This window comes from Lontra canadensis, unplaced genomic scaffold (assembly GCF_010015895.1).
Source record: "Lontra canadensis isolate GAN:19392208 unplaced genomic scaffold, GSC_riverotter_1.0 scaffold82, whole genome shotgun sequence".
Lineage (NCBI taxonomy): Eukaryota > Metazoa > Chordata > Mammalia > Carnivora > Mustelidae > Lontra > Lontra canadensis.
The window spans coordinates 4,396,094-4,419,532 of NW_022631076.1; the positions used below are offsets into that span (position 1 = coordinate 4,396,094).

The 23,439-nt window shown below is 35.3% G+C and overlaps 2 protein-coding genes across 6 annotated transcripts in view; one reads left to right on the forward strand and one right to left on the reverse strand.

Moving 5' to 3' along the window:
- Window positions 1-1,073: 1,073 nt before the first annotated feature.
- CUNH18orf54 (chromosome unknown C18orf54 homolog) lies at window positions 1,074-23,280 on the reverse strand. Of its 3 annotated transcripts, none has more exons than XM_032882467.1 (9): window positions 23,101-23,280; window positions 22,351-22,417; window positions 20,007-20,332; window positions 18,668-18,973; window positions 17,701-17,851; window positions 14,490-14,592; window positions 9,113-9,244; window positions 7,156-7,226; window positions 1,074-1,768 (listed from the first exon to the last, which is right to left on the reverse strand). In XM_032882467.1, the coding sequence occupies exons 3-9, from the start codon at window positions 20,287-20,289 to the stop codon at window positions 1,696-1,698; spliced, it is 1,119 nt and encodes a 372-aa protein (XP_032738358.1). In that variant the 5' UTR covers window positions 20,290-20,332; window positions 22,351-22,417; window positions 23,101-23,280; the 3' UTR covers window positions 1,074-1,695. The 3 variants fall into 3 exon arrangements, with proteins under 3 accessions (XP_032738358.1, XP_032738356.1, XP_032738357.1); XM_032882465.1 differs by having other exon boundaries at window positions 18,182-18,973; XM_032882466.1 differs by lacking the exons at window positions 22,351-22,417; window positions 23,101-23,280 and adding an exon at window positions 21,010-21,135 and having other exon boundaries at window positions 18,182-18,973.
- Window positions 22,730-23,439, forward strand: part of STARD6 (StAR related lipid transfer domain containing 6) — a 36,519-nt gene continuing 35,809 nt past the window's right edge. The window contains exon 1 of one of the 3 annotated variants that reach the window (XM_032882471.1): window positions 22,730-22,745. The gene's annotated coding sequence lies outside the window, so the exon portion shown is untranslated. Of the gene's footprint in view, window positions 22,746-23,215; window positions 23,306-23,439 lie in introns of those variants that run through there. The other 2 variants (XM_032882472.1, XM_032882470.1) reach the window with 2 other exon arrangements.

Here is a 23,439-nt window from a genome sequence, read left to right on the forward strand (position 1 = left end):
CAGTCATTATAGCATAATCCCTTTGCAAATGCTTTTTAAGCATACTAATCAACATATATGCAATTAGAAGTTTATTATGATGTATTCATCTTCTCTGCTTTCTATAGAATTTCTGTGACAGTGGATTTGTCTAAGCCTGGAACATGATTAACCCAGACCCACCTAGTGTTCACCTACTTAAAATCTGCATTTTTAACAGCCAGCCATACTTTCATCATCAAAGTAACACCTTATTTGATTACATGCAAACTGTATGTTTTGAAGCAGAAGACAATAATCAGAAAATAGAATGTTGGTAGCAGAAATACCTCCAGAGAAAACAAAACAAACTTAACGGCCAGTGAGTCTCAAACTGGGCAAAAACAATTGCATGGTGGTAACTCTGACTCACTGGTCAAAAACAAAACAAAACAAAACAAAACAAAACAAAAAAAACAAGGTTTATTCTATAGTTTTTTGACATGTAAGTTCTACAGCAAAGGTATCATATAGTGCTCTAAACTTCAGGGGGAAAAAATATTCAACACAATGTACTCTTAGAAATTCCTACTTGACAGTAAAGGTATCTAGCAAAGATGCTACAATTTGGGCAGTGTTAATTTGTACTGTTTGTATACAGACACTCGTATTCTTTCATTTCATCAGGCTTTTAAAATATGCCTTATGATTTATTTCCTAGTTTTGTTAGTAAAGGCGTTTTCTTGCTTATAAGTTTAGTTGGTTAGAAAATGCTAATCTATAGAGCTCTGTTGAGTCCCAGCTAAAGACAAATTTTGTAGATTGCTTTAAACCATGTTTAGCTCTTACAAAACAGCTTTATAATACAGAGCTGCTTCTGGATTTTCCACATTCACTTTAAGTTTACTTAACAAATTACATAAAGCAATTGGTCACTACTGATCTTAGAATTTTTACTAGTTTGAGCTAACCCCAAAACTAAAATCTGAGAATATCAAAATATTAAATTTTCAAATGTACTCCCAAAAAATATTTTGTAAACTCTTAAGTGATATCAAGATTATCTTACACACACACACACACAAAAGATTATCTTACACAGAATCAAAATCAAAGCATTAGTTAAATGAGTTTTTCTTTTGGATTTCACAACATAAAACATTCCTTTTAGCACTGTATCATCCCATTATTAAACTGTTATTTGCATATACCACATACCTTAAAATATTTATAAAAATTAAAGGTAACATATATGGAGAAGTTACACCATAACAATTTTGATATTCCTTTAGCCAACTTAAAAGTAGATGCTACTTGTATCAAAAAGTCTACTTAAGAGATTTTGGATAGAAACCAGGAAGAGTTTCCTAATAACCCAGAACCAGAAGATAAAATGATGAGGATGCTCGAGAAGATTAAGTCCACATTAAGCTTCAATAACAGACATCATCCATCTTTGAATATTGGACATTTGCTGGCCTGAAGACCAAAGTCAGACTGTAGGACACAGTGTGGGTCCTCTCAGTTCACATTCTGGTATTTTGGCATAAAATGAGGATAGGTCACAAAACCTACATACATTTTCAAGTTTGTTTTTTAAAGAATATATAATACTTGAACCAATCACAGAATAATGCATAGCTTATAATTTTCTTTGTCAGTTTAAGCAACAGGAAAAAAAAATACATCTTTGTTCTGTGATGACTATTTATTTGTTGGACCGTTTTATTTTCCTCTTCACATTTTCGGTGACTGTTTCCCACTGGTATCATCAACCAGGTCTCTCAGGCGAGATAAATGGTGCAAAGCCCTTCATTAAAAAGTATAAAACACATTATAAACCAATATTAAGGACTGAAGAGACAATGCAGACAGCAACAAATGGTGATTACATTATTTATTAACTTCAAAATTAGTATGAAAAATGAATTCATAGAATAAGTATCAAACATTTAGAACTTTTCTTTATAAAACCTTGAGATCTGAATAACCGAGGGCTAAAATAATTCATTTAAATTTTATAAACATTTACTTTAAGAAATATGTTTTTGACATCCAAGGGTTTTTTTTTTTTTTGAAAGTTTGCCAAGGAGTTTAATAATAATAGGCTTTGTTTGCATCACACTTAACATTTTGTTCATGTCATTTTTACAACAGCTTTGTGAAATTATACCTTTTCTTTTGGAATACTGTTTATATCATTTAAGAAAGAAAGTACATTCATGAAGATGTATATTCAGGATAGCTAAAATTTAAAAAATAGCACTAAACGATCAATTACAGTTGAGGAAAACTGATTTTTAATGAGCATAAGGAGAAACAAATGAAAATTTCATGGTATCATACCAACAACCTGTTTTTTTTCCCTCTGAAATAAAGCTAAGGGGGTGCATGGGTGACTCCGTTGTTAAGTGTCTGCCTTCCACGCAGATCATGATCCCAGGGTCCTGGGATTGAGCCCCACATCAGGTTCCCTGCCCAGTGGGTAGTCTGCTTCTCCCTTCCAGCTCCCCCTGCTTGTGTTCCCTCTCTCATTGTATCTTTCTGTCAAATAAAGAAAATCTTAAAAGATAAAAATAAAAATAAAATAAAATAAAGCTAAGATTATAGGTCAAGTCTCAGTAGAGAAAACTTAATAATCCATCAAATAAAACCAAGAAAAGAGGGGCCCTTAACTTTCCAGTCTTGCTCTAAAAATATTCCTTTTTTCCTCTCCCTTATTATTCATTCAGATCCCTAAAGACCATCCAGAAAATGTTAGTTAACCATTTTTCAGGTCTCTGACAAATAAGAGACCAACAAAAACATGTAATGTAACAACTGTTAGTAATTTCTAAATTGAGTTAAAAGGTGATGACTACAATACCCTATTTTTATGATCTCTAACACAGGTTTGGTAAAATGTATGGTAAATAAAATACATCTTCCACTTGACCCAGGATACGGAGATGGAAGAAACTAGTACTGCTAATTACTGCATTATATCTATTTTCCTGTACTCTACTTCTTGGACACTTTTACTCAAATGTAATAAGAATCTGGATTTGGGGGTGCCTGGGTGGCTGAGTGGGTTAAGCCTCTGCCTTTGGTTCAGGTCCTGATCTCAGAGTCCTGGGATCGAGCCCCGCATCAGGGTCTCTGCTCAGCGGGGAGCCTGCTTCCCCCTCTTTCTCTGCTTGCCTCTCTGCCTACTTGTGATCTCTGTCTGTCAAATAAATAAATAAAATCTTTTATTTTGGTGGATTTTGCCACCCTTAACTTCAGTTAAGTTTTGAGATTCTCATCTTCATTAACTAAATGACAACAAATTACCCAAAGTTATTATGCAGTCAGAGGTAAAATTAATTAGACTCTATCATTTCTACAGCCTATAGTAATATCTCTTTATCAAAAATTATTTTCTTCCTAGAGACATATATTTATCAGAAAGAAGATAATGTGTGAATATACTTTGGACTTAGATCTACCTTTTTCTTTTCAGGCATATCATTTAGCAACCTGTGATTCAAAAGAAGAAGGGGAACCAAGTTGGCTCAGTCAGTGGAGTGTGAGACTCTTGATCTCAGGGCCACGAGTCCAATCCCCACACTGGGTGTAGAGATTGCTTAAAAATAAAATCATAAAAAAAGGAAGGAAGGAAGCGTGAGAGGGAGGGAGGGGTAAGCAGCTACAGTCTTATCTTACTGTTTACAACTCTGAGGGCCACAAACCCCTTGGATTTAGAGGGTTCATGAAATTGGATGGGGGGGGAATCTCATCTTTATTTTCACTAAAAGCTATCTGTAAATTAGTATTTCCTTCCATTATGAATGTAAGCAACAGACCAAAATCTGTGACCTCATCTGCCACAGAAATCAGAGGTATTTTTTATCACATTGTAGTCACTGCAGGTATCTCAAAATACCTTTTATATTTACCACTACTTAAAAATTACAATAGTCATATACAATAGTTATAAAATTACATTGATTATTAACCCAATTGTTAAAACATATATATTCTAAGTCTTTCTCCCTACAGTCCAAAAGTTTTTATGACATAACTGGCCAACAATTAGACAACTCTGAGCCTTATTGTTCATCCACTGAAGAGTGAAGTCTTCCTGGTGACCCTGAGATTGATACTTTCCAATATTCCCTTACTCTGTTTGCTGATCAACATGTGAAAGGTAAATAAAAGACCACAGCATGGTTTAACACTTTTATTCAAGTGATGTAAAAGGCCCTCATACTAATAGGTTTTTACAAAATGAACTTTAACTTACCTATATTTTAAATATCTTATTTAAATGCATTATTTATGTCTTTAAAAAACAATGTTAGGGAGAAAGAAGAACAATGGGAAGGAAAGGGAAGAGTGTAGTATGATGGGAATGAAAAAAAAAAAGCTATGTAGAAATGTGAAACCTTCAGTCCCCCTACACAATCAGTTAGCAGTTCCTTTGATTTAACCTCTATCTGCCCTGCTAAGAATAAGGCAATCAATCTACTTAGACAACAGGCTATCAGAAGTGATTTGCTATTATGTGTAGGGACAAGTGCAGAATAAAATTACAGAAGGAAGTTATTCTTGAGTTTCTTCTCTAAAAAAGTGAAAAAGCAAGCTAATGGGGAAAATATCAATTTAAGAGTCATGTTACATACAATACTGAATAGTCATTCATCTTAAAAGTTGAAATAAAAAAACTCATGTCTTATTGTGAGAAAGTATCTATCAATGGGCATTAGAATAAGCAGAAATCAACCCACAGAAATTCAGTAATGGACTGATTATATGAAGGCAATTTAACTATATTTCAACTTACTCACTGATATCTTGCATGTGGTTTCCGGTTAGTACTGCTATAATGGCTGTTCTTAAATACTGTTTACTGGCCTATATTCAGCCTAGTGTCCAGCAACAACTGAACAAACTGCTGACCAGTCCCTAGGTTTTAGTAGAGTACATTAGAATAAGAGAAAAATCTTTACTCTAGGATAATGTTTTGCAAATCTGAGAGATAATTCTATTTCTAGCATATAATGAAGACCAGAAAATTGAGCAAGAGAAGAGAACTGAGAAACAGGACAACTTTCTAGCTATTATTAAGTCTTCAAAGCATGGCCTTTAATACTGAGAACTATAAAACGTTACACATTCTTTTCCAAATTATATATAAAACAATATATTCCAAAGCCAATACAAATTATTTTTGAATGATTGATGATTTTACAATCCTTTATACCATATGAGCAATATACTATTGCTCATTCTTCACAGCCAGCCTGGTTAGAGCAGCTGGTGGCTTACATGACATATAAGATTCTAGAAAAGACCCCTACTCAAAAACCACAAGTTTTTCATTTGCTAAGATGACAAGCTTCTCTTATTGAGGTTTTAGTTAATAAGTTTTATTTAATAAGTAATAGTTAATAAGGTTTTAGTTAATAATATGAGTTCCTAATATGTAATTGCATAGGACAAAGCTAAGAATTACAGGGATACAAAACAATTACAGTTTATATTCTTACTAAAAGCAAAATCCCTATGGGAAAAAAACAAACCATTTTAAGCTACTCAATCATTTATACTTCAAGTCCAATGAGTCTTCCTAGAGAGCAGTTATTTCTAATGGAAGAACATAAGAAAACTGAGTGTCCAACAGAGTAAACAGAACCCATACTAGAGCTTGATGTTTCCTAAGGCTAATGAAAGACATTTTAAAACTGGTTAGCAATCAAACTGTTAAAAACAAAAACTATTATTTGAGGGGTGGGGGAAGACCTATTTAGACTTTCCTTCTTAGGAGAGGTCATTAAAGCACCCAAGGTACAATCTGCAACTTCTGAAGCAGCTGAGTCTGTTTATTTTGAATTACGAAAAGATGACTATAAACCTAACCAGAAATATTTGAATTTCAAATTGTCCTCAAATTATTTACAGATTAAAAATAATGAAAACATGTACTAATGTAACTTTTAAAAGTTTAAACTGACTTCTTAACAGTATAAATGTCTTACAGATAATACCTTTAAAATGTAAGTAAAAACCAAATTAAGATTGCCCCAGTTTATCCACCAGAATCAATAGCTAAACAAAATATGAATCTTACGCTCTGAATGGCATTCTATATGTAGGCAAGATTATTGGTTGTTTAAGCTAGAAAAAAGTTACTATTATTTTTTTTAAAGATTTTATTTATTTATTTGACAAAGATCACAAGTCGGCAGAGAGGCAGGCAGAGAGAGAGGAGGAAGCAGGTTCCCTGCTGAGTAGAGAGCCCGATGCGGGGCTGGATCCCAGGACCCTGGGATCATGACCTGAGCTGAAGGCAGAGGCTTTAACCCACTGAGCCACCCAGGTGCCCCAAAAGTTACTACTATTAAAAAAAATTCTGCGGGGGTGGGGGTGCCTGAGTGGCAATTAGAGTCCTAAGTTTACATGTCTAGTGTTTCACTTTTCCACCACTTCCTTAGAAACCAAATCCTCAGCAAATTCTAAAAGGACAAAAGGTAGATAATATTTGTTTAGCCCCATCTATGGCCAAGTGAAAGATATTACTAAAGTAAAAAATTTCAATCTCAGCATGTCCTAAAGTTCAATATTCCATCTTCTGAGTGTATTTCATACTCACTCAACCAAACCCATAAAGACCATTCCCTCTGCCAACAAATACCTCGACCAAAGGAAACATTTGTATTCATCTCCCCATTTTACTTAAGATAATGTAACTAAGAAAGTAGTTGATTAACACCTTTCCGGCATTTAGACCTACTTTTATATCCAGGACATTATGTTCACTTTAAGTCTCTGTGGAGATATGTCAAATAATGATACACTTATGATTATTATATTTATTCTAGAGGGAATATATAAAAACACATCTCATGAACAAATTGTTCTTCCATGATATACCAATACTATCTCAAATTGTTGCTATTAGTCCAAAATAAAAAGAGAAATCTCCCTAAGCCACTCACATCCATTATATTTAGGTGTCTAAGATTATGCCATTAGGTCCTAAGAACATTTTAATAGAAAACAGTGCAAGTTTAAGAGAAAACTTCAGGATTAAACAATGTTCCATGAAGCTTAAATATACCAAGTGTATCTATTCCTAAGACAATTTAATTCCTCCTATCATCTTCTGATTGCAGAGAAATAGATAAAACCGATATGTATCCATAGTATATTCAGAAAGTAGTAGAGAATACTTACTTTTGAAGTGATCTAGTAATAGGAAGCATACTTTCTTTCAACTGTAATTTAGAGAAATTATCTTCTGAAACCTATAAAAATACCAAATATAACAAGATATTGAAAATATTATGTAACTATAAACTTAAATACCATCTAATATGTGAATAAAAAGAACAATAAAAAATATTGTCTGTATTACCAAGGAAATAATTCTAGCAAGTAATTTTCAATGAAGCATTACCTATTTTCTCTTTATTCTAGGGGTGCCTGGGTGGCTCAGTTGGTTAAGCATTCAACTCTGGCTCAGGTCATGATGACAGGGTCCTAAGATCAAGTCCCATGTTGGGTTCCCTGCTCAGTGGGGAGCTTGCTTCTCCCTCTCCCCACTCTCCCCTTTCCCTGCTTGTGGTCTAATAAATAAAACCTTTTATTTATTTTTAAAGATTTTATTTATTTGACAGAGAGAGGGACAGTGAGAGAGGGAACACAAGCAAGGGGAGTGAGAGAGGGAGAAGCAGGCTTCCCGCTGAGCAGGGAGCCCAATGTGGGGCTCAATCCCAGGACGCTGGGATCATGACCTGAGCTGAAGGCAGATGCTTAATGATTGAGCCACCCAGGCGCCCCTAAATAAAAAATTTTTTTTAAAGATTTTATTTATTTATTTGACAGAGACAGAGAGAGGAACAGAAGCAGGGGGAGTGGGAGAGGGAAAGCAGGCTTCCTGCAGAGCAGGGAGCCCAATGAGGGGCTCGATCCCAGGACCCTGAGATCATGACTGGAGCCGATGGCAGATGCCTAAGGGCTGAGCCACCAAGGCACCCCTCTAAATAAAATGTTTCAAAAAATAAATAAATATTTTCTCTTGATTCTAAAAAGTAACTACTATTTAAGATTCATCTTTCAAGTATGCTTTTAAATGTATGTCCAATAAAAATAAAACCTTGACTTGAAATTATAACTGTAAGAACAAGGTTACATCTCAATGATGTCTAAAAAAGGATGGAATACACTGTATTTATTAATCAATTAAATGTATAGACAAAAATTAAGTTAATACAATTCAGGGTGTGACAGTTTCCCAGAGCTGATCCATTCATTTGTAATTAAAACTGAATTTCATAAAGCTCTAATGAATAAGAATAACAAAACATTGACAATAAAAATATTTATTAAGTATATACCAGCTATTTTTTAATCAGGTGCCAAGTACTATATAATAGGTACTTCACATAGTTTATCTCAATTTATCTTCTCAACCTCATTTTACAGAAAAGGAAGCAGAAACTAAAAAGGTTAAGTGATCTGTACAAATACTGCACTTGCTAGTTAAGTGGTAGAATTAGAATTCACAATCAGATTTGGGAGAATATAAACCCTCTGTAAACACTGTACTACTGTGAAGAAAATTCAATCCCTACAGAACAGCAGTCCAAAGCACAAAGAATTTCTAAGTTCCTAGAAAATACACAAAAACCCAATGGTTTTAAATGATAAAATTTTACATCAACTATAAGAAGAGCCAAACTCATGGTAACAAAACAAAATTTCAGACAACAAAAGTTATGTGGAGACGCCTAAAGGTGAAAAGGTTTTCTAAGGCCTCCCCAAATATAAATACAGGAGTTGGATTATACAGAGAATTTTGTAGAACGTTAAAAAACAACTTCTCTAATTCTCCCATACTACAGTTGTAACACTGTTAGATCTAAATAAGATGCTGTATTTATAACCAATCATGAACTAAACAGAACACTCCATTTAGGGTTACACACTACAGAAATCTATTAGTATTAATTTGAGTGAGTTAATTTCTGAAAAAAATAATAGCACAATTCTACAACATGTTGTTATGTGGTATGTTTATTAACATAAAACTATAGTGGTCAAGCTGAAAAAGATCTAGAACGAAATCATATCTTCATAGATCTCAATTCACATTCACAGGTCTCAATTCATAAGTCAAGTTTGTACTTACTTGCTTAATCTCCTCTTCCAGTTCTGCTGTTTTATGCTGATTAAAACTTTCTTGTACTGCTTGAAGATTAAATAACATTTGTTTCAGGGCTTCAACAGGACCATGATGTTTCCCTCCAGAAAGGGTACAGCTCTGAGATTAAAATAGATGAATGATGAACCAAGCAGTTCAGGGAGGAAAAAGTCATATTTTGTATTATTTTTCCCCAATATAAAATTAGTGCAAAAAAACAAACAATAAAAGTCAATAACATATTTTGAAAAAATCAAAATTATAACTCAACACCTCCCCTTAGCCAATCCCCAGATGAGTTACTTACAGACAACCATTATTAAAATTTGGCAATATTCTTTCTAGTCTCTGCTCTTTTCAAAGAAACAGTACACCTTCACATTTGCAATGCATTCATTCATACATTTAAAATCATAGATTTTTAGAAATGAAAGATCTTCAGAGCTCAGGTAGGTCAACATGCTTTTTGGGTATGTAAGTGAAGCTGGTTATCAGCGGAATGAGGACTAGAATTTCAAATACAGCATTCTATAAATAATTTTATTTATAGAATAAATAATTCTTTCACACAAAGAATGCTAGTTTATCACCTATTCATTGACCACACATTCCTTGCTACCTAAAAAACACTCATATCTCAATTATCACTGATCTTACCTGTGTCCAAGGAGGGCAACAACACTACAGGTCAGGATTCTTTTAAGAGAATCTATAAGGGATATTTTTAAACTTCTTTTTTAAAATCTTCTTACCAAACAAATATTTTTACAAATCGTCCAGAGTACATATTACATATATGTTCAATATTATGCTATACATATTTCACCAAAATTTTTAAAATAAAGGAAAATAAATGGGGCTTAAAGATCCAACAAGCCTTGGGACACCTTGGTCGCTCAGTTGGTTGAGCATCACACTCTTGGTTGTGGCTCAGGTCATGATCTCTACGCCATGGGATTGAGCCCTGTGTCAGGAAGTCTGCTTGGGATTCTCATCCTTCCTTCTCCCTCTGACCTTCCCTACCTCTATCTCTTTCCTCCTCAAATAAAAATAAATCTTTAAAAAACAACAACAAAAAAGGATCCAATTAGTCTTATACTCCTGATTCTGACTCTTGTGGATACCACCTGAAGCACCGTCTCTAAATTACCTCCATCTAGCAGTGACTTAGAAGAATTTCTGGCTGCCTGATGCCAACCGTAAGGGTTACAAAAGCTTGCCTCTGGAGTGAGTTTTTCATGCAAACTAGTGATCAGAGTTCCAAAAAAGAAAACAATGAAACAGATTATAGAACTGTACTATTCACTAATGAATACTTAATAAATTTTGCTATGTCTGATAGAATTTGTCCTGAGGGGCGCCTGGGTGGCTCAGTGGGTTAAAGCCCTCTGCCTTCGGCTCAGGTCATGATCCTAGAGTCCTGGGATCGAGATCCACATCGGGCTCTCTGCTTGGCCTGCTCTCTCTGCCTGCCTCTCTGCCTACTTGTGATCTCTGTCAAATAAACAAATTAAAAAAAAAAAAAAAAAAAAAAGACTTTGTCCTGAGAATCATCATTAAAACCTGGTAGTGAATGTCTTAGCTTTTTGTATAGCTTTTTGTATAGCTCTCTCAGAACTATAGTGATGTTTCACATATTCTAATAACCAAATAATTTAAACCAAATACAATGTGGTTTAAACTCAATATATACAATAAAAGTGAACCACCAACAGTATTACAATTGAACAACATGACCACAGTGAAATGGGTTGGGAAGAAAATAATTAACCAAGGTAACTTTGGAAAGCAATACTTTGACTGGATATAGTAAGGCTAAGATAAAAAGAACTATACATAAATAATGTGATCTAGTTAGTAAATTGTTTCTTATAAGTATATGGATTAACAATTGTCAAAGTAGGTGTATGCTAAGAATACGTGAATAGTTAAGGGATTACGGATAATAGATGGGATTCTCACCAGTGGAAAGAATTACAAATAAGGAACAGGAAAGGCTAAAACAAACCCTGTAGAACTGGACTGGAGTCAGAGGTATCAGTATGAATGCATGATTTTATACATACATATAAAATATACAGATATAGAAATACAGATGTGCATGTCTGGATTAGTAAACATACATGTTTCAGATCTGCCTGCTGAGAAAGTCTAGAATGAATAACATCCCAGTAGCAATAAGCACAACTAGTGCCCAGATCTTAGTTTCTAACTGCCATTTTCCAATTAAAAAAAAAAACAAAAAAAACAACCACCATGGCCCCACAGAAAAGTGCTCAAAAAAAAAAGGATAAGAACATGTCAGAAGGACACAGGGGCCAACCTGAAGGAACTAAGGAACTCCTTATGGCCAAATCTGGAACAATTTGAGCAACAAAATAACAATATTATATTAAAAACTTAAAATAATTTTCTATTTATGAGTCCCTACCAATACAAATAATTTAATTAATATATGGGGAAAAAAGGGAACAGGTCTTCATTCTACAAGAATTTCAATTAAAAGAAAAGAAGATCCACCAATGGATGCTAAAATTAGTGAGTGAAGTTTTGAGACTCCTTGCACAGTGTCAAAGTATCTCCCCATATTTATTAATTACAAGGAGAAACTATAATTTTACTAGAGAGAGGGCCAGTAAACACCAAGTGTTCAAGGTTAAAATCACAAGTGTTAACATAATTTCATATATTATTACATTAACACATTGCTGTGGACTCAATGTGTGTCCCCCTAAAATTCTTATGTTGAAGCCTAATCCCAATGTGATGGTATCTGGAAAAAGGACTTTTGTGAGGTAATTAGGTCACAAGAGTGGAGTCCTCATGAATGGAATTAGTGCCCTCATAAGAAACACAAGAGAGCTTGCTTCGTCCCTGTTCTCTGCCTGTGGGAGAGCATATGGAGAAGATGGCCATCTGCAAACTAGGAAGCAGGACCTCACCAGACACCTTGATGATGGACTTCTCAGCCTCCAGAACTGTGAGAAATAAATGTTGTTTAAGCCACCAGGTCTATGGCATATTTATTACAGTAGCCTGACTAAGACACGTATCAGTAAATCAATGATATCAATGTATCGTGAACCCTCTGGTATGATGTACTGAGAAGGGCATAGCATAATTTCTGTTGCATTCTTGCCAAAACCATAACCTCATTCTAATCATGAAAAAACTTCAGACAAATCCAACTTGAGGAACTGTTTACAAAATAACCAACCAGTTAGTACTCTTAAAAACAGTCAAGGTCATGACAGACAAGGACAGACTGAGGAATTGTCACAGACTGAAGAAGATTAAAGAGACATGACAACTAAATACAATATTGGACCTTGGAACAGGACATTGGTAGAAAAACTAGTGAAATCAGAGTAAGGTCTGTAGTTTAGTTAATAGAATTGTACCTATCTTAATTCCTTGTTTGTGATTATAGTATGGCATGTGAGATAACATTAGGGAAGCTGAAAGAAGGGTGATAAGAACTTTCTGTACATCTAAAATTATTAAAAATGAAATAAAAACCTGGCAGTGAGATTATGCGTGTAGTGGCAGGGGAAAAGGGACCAGTTGGTTAGTATTTAACACTCATCCATCTCAAACTTAAAAGAACTGTGAATTTGTTCCTCTACCAGTGCTCTTTACCTAAGTAAATGCCACCACCCAATCTTTTAGCTGCTTGACTCAAACACCTTGGATTTATTCTTTGAATTCTGTCCCCATCCTACTAGGTCTACCTTAAAATACATGCCAAGTCTGCCCATTTCTGACTACCTTCAATGCACCCACCCTAAGCCAATCCTATCCAGAAAGACTACAAGTTTCCTAACTGGGTTCCCTGCTCCTTTACCAGCTCCTTCTCTGTTCTCCATACAGCTGCCATTTTATATTTTAAAATGTAGATCTGATCATTTCATTCCTCCACTCAAAACCCTACAGTGACTTCTCATCTCACCTAAATAAAACATAAAATCTTTATTTCATCACTTATAAGACCCTACATAATCTGGTTCCTGATTACCTCTCCACCTTACGTCTTACCATCCCTTCCCTTGTTCATTCTGATTGAGCTACCCTATTGGACTCTAATATTCCTCGAACATGCCAAATGCAATTCTGCCTTGGGGTTTCTGCACTTACTATTACCTCTACATGCAAAGATATTTCCCCCATGTGTATTTGGCTTATTCACTCATTTTAGATTTTTGCTCAAGTATCAACTTATTAGAGGTCATCCCCGACAACCCTAGCTAAAATTATACCCTCATTTTCCTATCCAAACTAATTTTTCTTCACAACACTTACGGTACTCCCTTATATATCACATATTATATTTTTGTTTAGTTTTTCTAATTGGAATAAAAAATCCAAGACACAAGGATTTCCTCTTATTCACTACTAGGGATACAGCTCCTAAAAAAGTGCTTAGTACTCAAATATCCGCCAAATAAATACTTGATAATTAAGCTTAACTTACCCAATATCTGCTATATCTTACACAAAATTCTAGGGTCAAACATATTACGACAGCCTCTTTCTCTAGTGAATTCCACAGAAGGAGTTCATTTTATTACATTTTTTGGCTAACTTTTGAGTACTTAACCTCTCAAGTCTTCCATATTTTAAGACTCCAAAAGTATGATTTCAATATTTAACAGCCATGGCTATATTTCTGTCAAATGATATATAATTTCTTATGTGCACAAATACACATTTATACTTTATTTTGGGGTTACTTACAAGATGCACAAATGCTGATTTTGCAAAATTGGATAATAATTTTCCTATTTTAAATTTTATCATGATAGATTTATCATATTTTCTTAGAAACAGAACTCTCAATAATTAACAATTGTATGGGAAAATATAACTTACTCTATAATGATATGCTTTATATATTGCCCCCCCCCCAAAAACATGATAATTTAAGCTCTCTGTAGAGTTCAGTCCCAGGTCCCTCTACTTTAGAATATTAAAACAAAATTATCAATAATTCTAGGAGCGATGGTTTTACGCATTTGTGTTAAAAAAAAAAAAAAAGGGAATTTGGGTGCCTGGGTGGCTCAGATGATTAAGCGTCTGCCTTTGGCTCAGGTCATGATCTCCAAGTCCTGGGATGGAGCCTTACTTCAGACTCCCAGCTCAGCAGGGAGTCTGCTTCTCCCTCTCCCTCTGCCTCTCCCCCAGCTTATACCCTCTCTATCTCTCTCTCTCAAATAAAATATATAAATCTTAAAAAAAGAAAAAGGAAATTTGGATCATTTTTTGTTTTTTAACATCTTAGAAATTAAAATTTGTATATTAGTCATAAATCCTCTTTTAATAAGTTAAAAAAACTTTTAATAAGTTAAAAAGATTTAACTTCACCCACCTGATTATCATTATTTAAAAAATCATCAAGGAACCCTTTAGCACACTTTGCCCTTGAAGTTTGTTGAGGACTATCATCAGAGTTAACAGGAACAGGAGATTTGCTAAATAGGATTTAAGGATATAAGATAGTAATTTAATTAAGTGCCCAATTTATAAAATTCATGTATAACTGAATGGTTATCATTTAAACAGAAATAGTCTCCAAGGAACAACGATTATAGATATGATTCATATTGATTTTGCTTGGTAATTCCCTCATCTTCTCTCTGAACTCATACCAGAATCTAACCCTTCCTATCTCCCTGTTTCTCCTTTAAAGCTTTAAGTTAAAACTATGAAGAAAGTAAAAACATTAGTCTTTAAATAAATAAACCTTCAACTATAGGCTATACTCTAAAAGCTGGTTTGTTCAAAATAAGCAGAACACTTTCCTAAATAAACACAGTTAGTTACCCAATGATAGTAAAAACCCCCACAAATATATGAGTTTCTACTGGAATGGCAGTTACATGCTCTTCCATGTCAAAGAAATAGGACTTACCCTCCAGAACTAGCATTTACAAAGAGGACAAATTACTGTGGGAAAAATATTAATTTTGAAATTAAAATTCCAGAGTTCAAATCCCAATCCCACTATGTGATTACATATAATTTATCTAAATTTCAGTTTTATATTTATAGTCCCACTTATCTTACAGAAGTATTGCATAAATTAACTCTATGTACCTGGAACATGTACTAAATGCTCAATAAATATGTTTATTTCTTGATGTTTCAAGGCATAGTAGAACAAAGGGTAACCTCAGCAAAAGTCAGAATTTTCCCAAAACAAATTCTATTAGTCACGGAGAATAAATAAACTCATTCTCTTATTCACTCAATATATACATCAATATAAACTATGTTTCTAGGAATGCCTGGGTGGCTCAGTCAGTTAAACGTCTGCCTTTGGCTTATGTCATGATCCCAAGGTCCTGGAATGGAGTCCCACATCGGGCTCCTTGTGCAACAGGGAGCCTGCTTCTCTCTGCTCACCGCTCCCCTGCTCCCCTTGCTCATGTGTGCGGGATTGTTTGCACTCTCTGACAAATAAATAAATAAATAAATACTCAAAAAAAGAAAAAAAAAGTGTTTCTAACTCAAGTGCTCAGATACCTAAGAATCCTTCTCTAACATTTAAATGTCACAATTCCATTTTTTTCTTACTTCATTATTGGCTCATTTGATTTGTAATTTACTATGAGCTTTTCTTGCTCCTAAGTAATCTTTTTGCCCATCTTTTATGAAAGGAGTTTGCACATCCATCCAGTACCATCAAAAAGCATTTACCAGATTACTGAAGATGAGTGTGGGGTACATAGGGATTCACTATACTATTCTTCTACTTTTGTATTTTCTTGAAATTTTTCATTATAAAAATGTTAAATAAACAAAAAGTAATTATCTGATTGTGGTTATGTTCTACCTTCTGGTATACTACCTTGAATACTTCCTAGTTTTGTTTTGATGATAGATTGACAATAAGTTGTCAACATCACACTTGACTGAGGTCAGGTCTATTCCTTCTCCTCACAATCCTTCATTCATTTTATGTACAAACATATCCATCACAATATGAATTAAATTTTCCAAAAGTCAACATCTACACATAAAGTACTGGACCAAATCAATGATTGTAATAATAATCATACAAGCATAAATTATATTATCTAATTATATAATACACTACACACATTCCAAAATTTTACTCTTAAATACCTCTGATGCTGTTTGCTCACCCATTTTGAGTGCAAGTGAAAGCAAAGTATTACAGTTATAGTACTTTACAAAGGCGACCTCACAAGAAAGAAATTAGAAAATAAGTTTAAGAATTAAGTGAGCTAGTTATTAACCCAAGTTTTAAAAAATAAAGATACTACTGAACCAACAATTGAGAAATGAAGCAAAATATGGAAAAAAATATTCTGGATAATCATCACCACTATTAACAACTACAAGAAAGCTTATCATAAGTCAGAAAATGTCTTAAGCAGGGGCGCCTGGGTGGCTCAGTTGTTAGGCGTCTGCCTTTGGCTCAGGTCATGACCCCAGGGTCCTGGGTTCGAGCCCTGTATTAGGCTCCCTGCTCAGCAGGAAGCCTGCTTCTCCTTCTCCCACTCCCCCAGCTTGTGTTCCCTCCCTCACGGTGTCTCTGTCAAATAAATAAAATCTTAAAAAAAAAATTGTCTAAAGTACCTTATATATATTTTCTAATCAAACAAATTCTCATAGCAACCCCAAATAGAAAAATAATTTATATAAGGTCTTATACAAGGTAGAAGTAACTTGTACAAAGTAGAATTTGTACAAAGCAGTAGTAATTTGTTAAAAGCAGAAGTATAACTTATACAAGGTGTTAGCAAAGAAGTCACAGAGCTGGGATTCCAAACCAGATTTATACTCAGTGTCCACATTCAAAAAAAAAAAGACGTTCCTGAGAAGTGATAAAAAAAATGGATATAGGAATTAACAGACTCTGTCTATAACAGACTATAAAAGAATGAAAGTTTAGACAACAAAAGATGATAAATTTTCAGAGCCTAAGGCAGGATACAGGGTTACCAAGAATGCATTTCTGTTGAGTTCAGATGTAAAAATATTACTAGGGAAAAAACTCTCCTACCTAAGCTCAATTCTCACTCCACACTCACACTCGTAGGTATCTAGGTAAACACTGCTTAAATTACTCTGAGAAGCTATGTCACAGGAAGGTTAAGCATACAAATGAAAATAATCTTAGAAACTACAAAAATTTATAACACAGACCATACAAAAATTGCACCACTGTTTAAAGAAAACAAGCAAAAGTAAAAGGTAAATGAAAAGAAGTGGATAGCTGCGTAACTCCACATATGGAGAGAATATAGAAAGAGAAAGAACTTATTGGCTATGATTCTTCATATTAAACATAAATCACTATTTTATAGTGCAACACAAGAAACATGTAATAAAGACAAGTTATATAATGTGCCTAAGGTTATGAAACATTACACCATCTTGTGGTAACAACTGAAAAATGCAATTTAAAGAAAACACAAAGCAATGTTCTATAAAATTAACATTCATTATTGTTGTTAATTATCATTCATTTATTTAAAAAATAAATAAGCTGTTCACATGACATTTTTCATTTGGAAAACTAAGAAGTTTTTTCATCGTAACTTACGTACAAAGTAACAGGAATATTTTCCCATGATCTTTCTGCTTCAAGTTTATCTAATGAACAAGGACTATCATCCTTTTTTGTAGACTTCTGTAACTCTTTAGTACAATGCTCTAGATTTCTCTTGGCCTTCAGGATAAGCAATTCAATTTTGTCACCTAATTTAAAAGATTAAATTAATTTAAAAGAAAAAAACAAATAGAAAGCCCAGCAAAATCTCAAAGGCAACAAATAAGAATTCAGACTAATTTGGAATATATACATAACTGTAACAATAAACTTTTTTAATATGACATTTCAAAGAAAAGGGGAGAAAAGACATTTCCTAGGCACAAAATGCTACACAAAAGACGGCCATAAGTATTCAAAAGATTTATCATCTCATCATTACATCAAGAATATAGCATAAAAGCTCCTAGACATTAGGTCAAATTTACAGCACTTCCTTTGGTTCTTAAAAACAAAGCAAAACAAAACAAAACAATTACCACTGAATGGCTTTTTGGTTTGTCCTGGGAGAAGTGGATTCTCACACTGACACTGGCTATGTTCAGAATCACATTTATATTCATTAACTAATCCTTTATCAGTACTCAAGGAGTCTGAAATGTTTGAGGGTTCAAAAGAATATTCAAAACTATCTAATTTATTCATAAGTCGAGAAGTTCTTTGTGCCTGGTAACTATGTCTAAGGGAACACTGATCTTCTTTAAATATTTTAGAAATCCTTTTTTGACTATTTGTATCAGGTAGCAAGTCTTGATGGTGGAGCCAGACTGGGTATGTGAAATCAGGTAGACTAGTTATCCCTGAAACATTAAGGTCAGATTTCTGGCTAGTGAGCCATCTTGGGTAATTCTTTTCAAGTTTGTGTTCTGAACTGTCTTTGAAAGACAACTTCTTGGAAAATGATAAAGATGGATCAGAAACGTACTTATTAGTCTTATTCACAAGTTTTGGGTTTTTTAGCCTACCACGTTGCTTTCCATTTTTATTTATGTGTACAACAGGAGTAACTAAGTTATCTTTGCACATGGGAGTGGAAGGTTCTTGAAAATTTTGATTCTTTTCAGTATCCAAATAGCTTAGTCTTCGAATGCATTTCTTGTTTTTCTTGCTATTTCGGTGACTTGATCCAATGCAAGTTAAAGAAAATGACCCATCTGCTGGAAGTTTTAATAGATCATCAGTTGTTAGGCTAATGCAGTCTATGTCATTAACAGTCATTCTTCTACACGGTAAGGATGAGAAGCTTTTTTTGGGATCAAGATTTTCAAAAGCTGAAAAACAAAGCACAGTTCTGTTTATTTTCCTACATTACATATAACAATACTTCATAATACTCAAGAGTAAATAGAATTAAGAATTTAAGAATCATTTTTGCTGCTTCCCTTTATCTTCACTAAAGCTTTGATTCAAAGTATAAAAGATATAGGTTGATGAAATACAATGTGCTTTTTCTTTATATCTCTCTAATTTACTTTAAGTTCTACACTTTTCTCTCCAACTCCTAAATTTTCCCTTGTTCTTTAACTTACTGTTTCTTCAACTTTTCTCATCATACCTGATGTACTAATACACTCACATTAATATTGGTCACTTAAAATTGGCTGCAACCTTGAAGAAAAATATGAAAACTAGGTGGGAAAATAGTTTGCTTTCTGCCTACGAAACTTGCAACAGCATTAACACAAAGAGAACAGCTGTTCTAATACTCTTGTGGAATATAGTGCCCACATACTTCTAAGAGTTGAACGCAAATTTTTTCCATACAAGGGCCATTCCATAAGTACTTATTTAAGTGTTACCTGGGTTATCAACAGATGTATTTTCCAAACTTGTCTTTGTGGAAGGCTTATCAAGGTAAAACTCTTAACATCTTATATATTATCCCACAGAATACAGATCAGGAAGACTAATAGAGTCTTATTAATTGGGATTAATCAAGAATGAATTCAGAAAGACAGGTTTTTTAAAGTCATTAACCTAGTTAACGAAACCTAGAACCACCATGTCAATGCTGTTTCCATTATGCTGTAATAAAATAGCTTAAGGGTTTAGGATCAACCACCTGCTGTTATTAGTTATATTCATCACCTTCCCTCCAAGGTCATAAGATTTTAGCTGAAAATTCATGAGACTCAAGAGAATTACAGAACCATTTAAGAAAAACATCCAGACCTCAATATTATAAAAGTCATTTTTACCCCAAAGGAAGAAAAGAAGTGTCTAGCTTTTCAAGACTACAATACATCTCTCAAATACTTCAAATCAGTGGACAAAAATAAAATAAAATAAGAAATAAAAGCATACCATTGTTTGGTTTATAAATATAATTGGAGAATTCGGGCATATTAGCAGAACATCTATCAATGTTAATCTTTCCAGTGCTTGCACCAGGATACATTTGGCTTAAATCAAAATCATCAATATAGGCCTGTAGAGCCTGAGAGGCAGAACTATACAGTTTATCCTTATACTGAAAAGAGCCATCAGATTTAGAGGAATTACTACCACTCAGGCTGCAGCTTGCTAACAGAGAAGATACTGAAGATTGCCGAGAACAAACTCTGTGTTTTGTAATTGACTTTGCCATGGCTTCCTCAAAATGGGTTATTTCTATTCATTTCTCTCAATATCTGTAATACAAAAACAATAGGTTAAGGTTCCATTAAAAGGAATAACAGCCATACAGAGAGAAATTACTAAATATGTAAACTTTATAATCTTTTTTTTTTTTAAGATTTTATTTATTTATTTGATAGAGATCACAAATAGGCAGAGAGGCAGGCAGGGAGAGAGGAGGAAGCAGGCTCCCCACTGAGCAGAGAGCCCCATGCCCCCAGGACCCTGAGACCATGACCCGAGCCGAAGGCAGAGGCCTCAACCCACTGAGCCACCCAGGCGCCCCAACTTTTTATAATCTTTAAAGAATAAAATCCAGGGGCACCTGGGTGGCTCTGGGGGTTAAAGCCTCTGCTTTCAGCTCAGGTCATGATCCCAGGGTCCTGGGATTGAGCCCCACATCGGGCTCTCTGCTCAGCAGGGAGCCTGCTTCCCCCTCTCTCTCTGCCTGCTCTCTGCCTACTTGTGATCTCTGTCAAATAAATAAAATCTTTAAAAATAAATAAATAAATAAAGAATAAAATCCATTCTATCATCCTTTTAAGGCAATGAACATTATAGATTTTCTATTATTGTCATTATTGTGAGTTCCTTCATCATTGATTTAGAAACATTTATTGAGTACCTACTACGTTCCTGGAATTTTTTATACATAATTATCTGAGAATACTATCAAGGGAAGAGTACTCACAATTTTTAAGCCCTAAAAACTTCTGAGGTACAGTCTTTTCTTATGGGGATAGATTCTATGACATCACAATACCTAACATTCCCTTATATAGAATATTTTTCATTTCATAAGCCTACTATCATGCATTACAGATAGTAGGTGCTCAATAAATTTTTAAAGGCATCAGATGAGGTATTAGAAACAAAAGAAGAATATTCACTTTCAATGCTGTAAATGTCCATATGTAACTTTAGCCAAATCTCTCCCCCAGCAAAACTCAAGAACAAAATAATTTATAGTATTTAGTATAAAGAAATAAACTACCAAGTTCATTGAGCTAGCGAAATGCTCTTTTCCTAAGACGTCATCATTCTCTCACCATTTATGGCAATACTCTTACCATTTCCACTTATGTTAAACACATTCACCCTTTCTTTCAAGAGACTTAGAGAATTTGGAAATTGACAACATATTCCTCTCATTGTTTTTCCATTACTAACATTGAGAGAATTCCTGCCTACCTTAGGATACTAATAGCATCTACATTCGAAAAAGTAAAAGATAACAAGGCTTCAGTACATGTGACATTCTTTTAAAAAATTAGACCAGTGGAAATGGATTTTTTGTATTAAAAATGAAAAATTATTGTCTAGGACTCAATACACCCCTATAATGCTCTAAAGTTACTATGTTTAACTTTCGGCTATAATTTTAGGAATAAACGTTTAAGTTATAACAACTTTTAATGGAGTCTTAATAACTATCAAATTTGACTTTAAAATACTGAAAGTTTTCCATTCAAAGACAGAGTAAAACATCATCCTTCCTCAGCTTTAGAGCGTGCATCTGCCTCTGCAAGAGAGCGAACAGCAGTCAGGGGCAGCAGCAGCAGAACACAACAGTTATTTAGCCTCTTTGATTTCCTGGAATGCTGTGATGTTGGTGTATCTCTGAAGAATAGCTCGACTAAATCAGCTTTGTTCTTTCTTTACCCCTTTCACTAATGATGTCTAAATTTTCTCAAGTAAACATCGCTTTACCAAACATTTTCACCCTTATTCCAACACAGTACAGGTCACCAATTTAGTTGTGAAAACAAAAACAAATTTGTTTTAAGCTGTTGGATTACAGTTCTAAGCGGGTAATAACATTTATTTTAATTCACAGAAGGCAGAAAGAAAATCCACAGTCAATTTTTATCGTGGAAAGCTTCCAAAAGTATACAGAAGTACAACGAAGAGTTTAATAAAACCTCATGCACCCATCACCCTTCTTCAGTTACTAACATACCCCAACTTCTATCCAGCCACTTCTCCCCACTTCCGCCACAGGACGATTTGGAAGCAAATCCATGTATCTTACCATTACTTCCGCAAACACTTCCGTTCTTATCTCCAAAAGGAAATCCATCATTCCGAAGAATAAAATGCTAAACGTATGGCAAAAAAATTTCAACTACCTTTGATTCAAAAACAATGTTCAGTGTTAAACAATGGGTACAGCTCACCGGAAACGAGCACCTTCCTAGAACCAACAGCGCAGTGATTTCTGTTTTGAAACCGAACATTTGTTTATTCTACAGCAAAACGACAAGCCTTCTTGAGCCCGGGAAGCGAGAATCGCTGGCGCCCCCGCACGAGAGCATCTCTCCCCAGCCGACGCGTTGGGGTTCAACCCTTCCGCCCTTTCCTAGGCGACACCCCCCCCCCTTCGGGATTCCAGCACCCCCGGCAGTCACAGACACAGGCTTCAGTTAGGTACTTCCACTCAGAACCATTTATTAGGCAGCAACCGTGAGCTCCCCTGTGGGCGGACGGAGTTTTTCCGAGGTGACCCCGCGTAAAGCCCAACTCCCCTCCCGCCCCGCCCTGGTCAATAGACGCCTGGAGTCTCAAGAGGCCCACGTCAAGTCCCCTCCGTCTCGTTCCGGGACCTTGCCCCACTCGGGAGCTTCCCGAGAAAGGTGTTTTCTTCCCACCCGGAACGTCCACCGCGCTCTCCCTCAGGAGACGTCTTCCTCTCCCCTCCGCGCCACCCTGATTCTAGCCTTTCCCACGGGCTGAGGGATGGGGAGCCTCTTGAAAATACACCCCCTTTGGGGGCCAAACTCACCGACCAAAAGAGATAAAAACGCACACGTCCACAACTCTCCACCAAAAGTCCGCGCCTGTTACCGTGCGGAAGACGCGACAAAGCATCCCCGACCCGGACACCGCCCCGCCTCAGGCTCCGCTTGCTGGAAGCCTACTCCGCCGTCACAGCGGAGCACGACGCCCGCGCTCACTTTCAAACTGATCCAACATGGCGCTGGCTTGCGGTGCGCACGCGTGGCGCTCGGCGCCTGGGGCAGCTGGGCCAGGGGAGGAGGCCGCCAGGAAAAGTGGGAGCTGCGGGGCGTTTGGTAGCACTTCATGCTGGGAAGTGTAGTTTCTCCCTCCTCATCTTTCTGGA

Coding starts and splice junctions, on each gene's coding strand:
- CUNH18orf54 (XM_032882465.1), bottom strand. CDS start 20,289: ATGGCAAAGTCAATTACAAAACACAGAGTTTGTTCTCGGCAATCTTCA. Junction 18,974..20,006: donor TATTTATAAACCAAACAATG/GTATGCTTTTAT, acceptor TTTGTTTTTCAG/CTTTTGAAAATCTTGATCCC. Junction 17,852..18,181: donor AACCAAAAAGCCATTCAGTG/GTAATTGTTTTG, acceptor CTTTTAAATTAG/GTGACAAAATTGAATTGCTT.